This window comes from Cyprinodon variegatus, unplaced genomic scaffold (assembly GCF_000732505.1).
Source record: "Cyprinodon variegatus isolate N-32 unplaced genomic scaffold, C_variegatus-1.0 Scaffold954, whole genome shotgun sequence".
Classification (NCBI taxonomy): Eukaryota; Metazoa; Chordata; class Actinopteri; order Cyprinodontiformes; family Cyprinodontidae; genus Cyprinodon; species Cyprinodon variegatus.
The window spans coordinates 266,446-271,609 of NW_015151407.1; the positions used below are offsets into that span (position 1 = coordinate 266,446).

A 5,164-nucleotide genomic window follows, 5' to 3' on the forward strand; every position below is an offset into this window, starting at 1 on the left:
TTAGTTAAGAGCATTAGCATTTGTGCAACTATATAATCCTGCTTCTGTGCTTTTACCCAGGTCTGTAACACCTTAACCAGCAGCAAAGCAGACCTGGGTAAAAGCACAGAAGCAGGAGTTGCACAAATGGAGATATACCACACCCACTGTGACCCTGATGGTTAAGCAGGAGAAGATTGATACATGGAGCAATTTTAGTGCAAATAAGTCAATTTCAGCAATTCACAGGTTTAAAAAAAAACTTATATTATTTTTCAGAAAAAGAAAACACAGAAATACTCAAAATACACAAAGAATCCAAGAAATGTGTGTATGCTGTGTTTAGCTTAACAGTGGTTTTGCTTGACAATTCCATTTATCCAGGATACGTATTTTGATACATCTGTATAGACATTTGGTACATATGTATCACACTCCATGTTGAAAGATACAATGCCTACGGCCTTCCCTCCACAAATTAGAGGTCCACCTGAATCGCCCTTTAATAAAAAAAAAACAAAACAATATTTTTAAATTTTTTTCCGTTATTTAACGTTCATCAGCAAACTTTGCTATGTAAACACAATGAGATGTAAAAGGTAAAAGAAAAAGTAAAAATACCTTACAGAATCCTGCTTTTAACTTAGGTCCCGCTGCACAGGTAATATTGTTTGGAAGACTGTGTTTTAGAAATTTCCATTTATTTTTACATTCCTTTAGGCTCATTAAGGAAACATCAGCCACTTTAAGCCCATTGGAAATTTTACCACCAGTTTTTGTAAAGCCCCAACCAGCAACACGACACTTCGCTTTGTCTTTTAGTTTCACTTCAGTCCTTGGTATCGGAATCGGCCGCACTCTGTTATTGAATTGAACTTTCCCAACCAGCTAGGGATGAGGAAAAAACAACAACAAATATTTAAACTCCAAAGTTACAGGATATCAACCGACATTAAAGAATTAATTAAAACACACTTACTTTGAGAAGCATGATGTCATCACCAGATTCAACTTTGACGTAATCTGGGTGCCTGCACCTGGTTACACTGTACCGCATTGTACTATCATCAATGTTCTTTAAGTTGTGAGTTCCAATAATTACACTTGTAGGATTGCTAAATGAATAAAAAGAAAAAAAATAATAAATAAAATAAAATAAAATAGGTCATAAAGAAAAAAGAAAAAACACAAAGCAGTCAAATACAAGTTTTATAGTATTAGCAATAAAATTAGCATTAAAAGAGCAGCCTTATAAAACCTTTAAGTCTTGTTAGTTTGTTGAAACTCACTGTTTGTCACAGTGTGCGGCTGTGATCACATAGTCCTCCCTAATAAGAAATCCTCCACATACATGACCTTTGTTGTTCTGAACAGAGACCATATACAACATCAAGCCATCAGGAACATTTTTGCCATTTATTATCACGGCCCCATGAACTGCAACAGTAAGAACAAATATTGATTAAATGTCTGTTTCCATTGGAGCAAATAGCAATTAATCAATTTCATACCATTACCTTTTTGTGTGAGAAATGTCAGAAGATAAAGGAGCATTATGACCTGTGCAGTCATCGTTTTATCATCAATCTACCTGTTGGTGCTGGTACGGCTTGAGCCCTTTTCTTATATACAGCCTGTGGTTTTAATTGAACAAGTGTCTTATGTAGCCCTTCTCTTTCTGCTTGTAGTCAAGTAACCAGAGTGACTGTGGTTTTTGCGAGAAAAAGGCTACTTGCATTTGCAGTGTGCAGTAAGAATGAGATGTGTCAGCACATTTTTATAAGACATAAGGGGACAAAGTGAGACCACTGAGGTTTGAGGTTCGGATGTGTCGTCAATGTTGCCCTTTAATCACCGTAGAGCAGTAGTTTTCCAAGCCTAAGCATACAAGCCTCCTTAAAATGAAACAGTGGAGCATATAGTTAATTTAGGAAAAACCTTTATACTTTTTTCCTTTCATTGTGCTTTTTTTTAGGTCCTTTGCAGCTACTCCGTTTTAGTTTAAACCTCTTTTTTAATTAGGCGTTTTTAAACATCCCCTATTTAGCACTTAAAGCTTGCACCTACAGTCTGAAGAACCATTATGATTCAGCATATAATTTCTCTAATATAAAGCTTAGTTTAGACCTTATCATTTCATAAATGGGTTAACACACCCAGCTACATGAGAAACTTTCATGCTCAGTCATAGGGGTAATGACTATATGATCGGTTAACAGGCTGCAGTAACACCTTAACCAGCAGCAAAGCAGACCTGGGTAAAAGCACAGAAGCAGGATTATATAGTTGCACAAATGGAGATATACCATACCCACTGTGACCCTGATGGTTAAGCAGGAGAAGATTGATACATGGAGCGATTTTAGTGCAAATAAGTCAATTTCAGCAATTCACTGGTTTAAAAAAAAACTTATATTATTTTTCAGAAGAAGAAAACACAGAAATACTCAAAATACACAAAGAATCCAAGAAATGTGTGTATGCTGTGTTTAGCTTAGTCTATGGGCAAAAGGTGGGGTACATCCTAGACTCGTGGCCAGTCCAAGGGCAACACAGACAAACACAGACACACACACACCTACACTCACACACACCCACTCACATCCAAGAACATAACATGCCAGAGAGAACTCACATATCCACAGAGAGGACAGCAAACCTCCATGCAGAAATACCCTAGACCAGGAATTGAACCCAGAACTCTCTTTCCACAAGGTAGCAGTGACACAAACTGCAAGTTCCATCAAATTACTTCAGAAATTTTATCTGGACAATCTTTTGTAGTTCCTATACATTTAGGTTTACCTAAAAAAGTGTAAATAATCAGTGGAATAGAATAAAATGGAATAGAATTCAACTTCACTGTCATTACATTGTTACAAGTACAAAGCAACAAAATGTAGTTTGCATTTATCCAGAGGTGCTATATATTAAAGGGAAAATGCTCTGCCTGTTACACACACGCACACACAAAAAGTATGATTTTAGCATTGGTTTGACTTAGACAAGACAAGGAAATGGCATTTGCATGTTTTGGAATTTTGTTTTTTAGCCTATATTTGCTTGTTTTTTTTTTTTTTTTAAATGAACCAATAGCTTTAGACTTAGACAATCTTTATTGTCATTTTGTATTAACTGAGTGTATACAAAACACAATTTTGTTTTGACATGACATTTCTTAAAGTGCAGTAGTTTTCAAATGTAATCATTGTGGGAGAAAAAAACATGCATTGATATGGGCAGTTTGATGATTACATGATTTCTGATGCTGATGGGGAAGAAGCTGTTTTGGAATCTGTTGGACCTGCATTGAATGCTGCGAAGCGTCTGCCCAAGGGGCAGCAGGGAGAACAGTCCATGGTTGGTTGTGAGGGGGTCATTGATGATGTTACGGGCTCAGGACAGCTGGGCTGAAATGTCTTTTATGGAGGGAAGAGGGGTCCCAATGATCTTCTCTGCTATTCTCACCACTCTTCTCACGTTCTTCCATTCTGAGGCACTGCAGCCTCCACAACACAGTGAGACAGTGTCACAGTGGGGGTGGAGGCTTGACAGGACCCAAATGCAGGCTGAAGCTGACAGAGTTTTCTTAAAGTTTAATTAACCAAAAGTTCAACAGAAGCAAAAATCCAAAAAATAAATCCACACAAATCCAAAAATGCTGAAGGCCAGGAACACTCAAAACAAGGGGGCAAAGAAATGGCAACAAACCAGCAAAGAGTGACTGAGCAGGAGGAGAATAAATGGGAGAGACAAACAAAGACCAGGCTAATTAGCAGTTTGGGAGCAGGTGTGTACAGAGACAAGAAGGGAGCTAGGGAAAAGGAGACTGACACAAGAGGGCAAACAGGAAATATCCAAGAACTAAAATACAATCAAAAATAACTAGAACACAAGAATGAAAAATAAGACCAGTGAAAACTCAGAGATAAAACTTAAACAAAACCAAAACAGACAGCTGGTCAGAACGCTCTCTATGGTGCTTCTGTAGAAGGCGGTGAGTATGAATGGGGGGAGGTGGGCTCTCCTCATCCTCTGCAGGAAGTACTGTGCTTTTGTGCCCTTTTGACCAGTGAGGTGGTGTTTACAGTCCAGGTGAGGTTGTCCATGATGTGCACCCCCAGCAATTTGCTGTAACCGACCACCTCTACAACTGAGCTGTTGATGATCAGTAGAGTGTGGTTTGGCCGGTTCTGCCTGAAGTCGACAATGATCTCCTTTGTTTTCTCCACATTCAGGATCATGCAGTTATCTTTCCACCAGCTTACCAGCTGCTCCACCTCCTCTCTGTAGTCCTGGTCATTGTCGTCTCTGATGAGGCCCACCACCGTGCTGTCATCTGCAAACTTCATGATATGACTGGTGGTGAACCTGGGGATGCACGTCATCAGGGTAAACAGCCGGGGGGCTCAGGACGCAGCCCTGAGGGATGACATTAGAGGTGTTTTGCCTGACCCGAACTGTATGAGATCTGTTTGTGAGGGAGTCTAGCAGCCAATTGCAGAGGGGTATATTGTAGCCCAACTGTTCCAGTTTTCCTATCAGATGCTGTGGGATGATGATGACGAAAGCTGAACTGAAGTCTAGGAAAAGCATCGCACGTAGGTGTTCTTCTCCTCCAGGCGTGCTAGGCTCAGGCAAAGAGAAAAGGAGAAGGTGTCTTCAGTGGAGTAGTTCCATTGGCAGGCGAACTGGAACGGGTCGAATGTTGGGGAGAGAGTGGAGATGATGCGTTCTTTAACCAGTCTTTTGAAGCACCTCGTCATGATAGGAGACAGTGTGACAGGCCGGTAATCATTGAGTGAGGTGACCTGAGTCTTTTTTGGGACCGGAATGATAGTGGCAGACAAGAAGCATGCTGGCACTATGGATTGGTCCAGCGAGTTGTTATAAATGCCTGTGGGGACACCAGCCAGCTGACCTGCACACTCCTTGAACACCTGCCCAGGTATGTTATCAGGGCCTGAGGCCTTTCTTGGATTGACCCCCCTCAGAGTTTTCCTCACTTCAGCTTTGTTTCTGTTGGGATCTGGAGAAGTTCCACCTTTCTCCAGCAGAGTTCGCCGTGGATCCTCCTGAGCTGAGCCTTCGACACACCTGAGGCGCATCTCATCATCAGAGGATCCTGCAGTATTTAACCAGCCTTCAGACCTTGCCTCAACGCCGCAGTGTTTATCCAGTTTGG

At 40.7% G+C, this 5,164-nt stretch overlaps 1 protein-coding gene across 1 annotated transcript; it reads right to left on the reverse strand.

Moving 5' to 3' along the window:
• Positions 1–326: 326 nt before the first annotated feature.
• LOC107100281 (granzyme B(G,H)-like) lies at positions 327–1,602 on the reverse strand. The gene is made up of 5 exons (XM_015398707.1): positions 1,497–1,602; positions 1,269–1,416; positions 959–1,094; positions 601–867; positions 327–479 (listed from the first exon to the last, which is right to left on the reverse strand). Exons 1-5 carry the CDS (start codon positions 1,549–1,551, stop codon positions 327–329), a joined length of 759 nt encoding a protein of 252 aa, XP_015254193.1. The 5' UTR covers positions 1,552–1,602.
• Positions 1,603–5,164: the final 3,562 nt, after the last annotated feature.

Excerpts from the sequence above, each read along its gene's own strand:
- LOC107100281 (XM_015398707.1), bottom strand. The coding sequence starts at position 1,551 with ATGACTGCACAGGTCATAATGCTCCTTTATCTTCTGACATTTCTCACA. Across the intron at positions 1,095-1,268 it reads GCCGCACACTGTGACAAACA|CAATCCTACAAGTGTAATTA; the intron begins GTGAGTTTCAAC and ends TTATTCATTTAG. Across the intron at positions 480-600 it reads TAAAAGCAGGATTCTGTAAG|GGCGATTCAGGTGGACCTCT; the intron begins GTATTTTTACTT and ends TTTTTATTAAAG.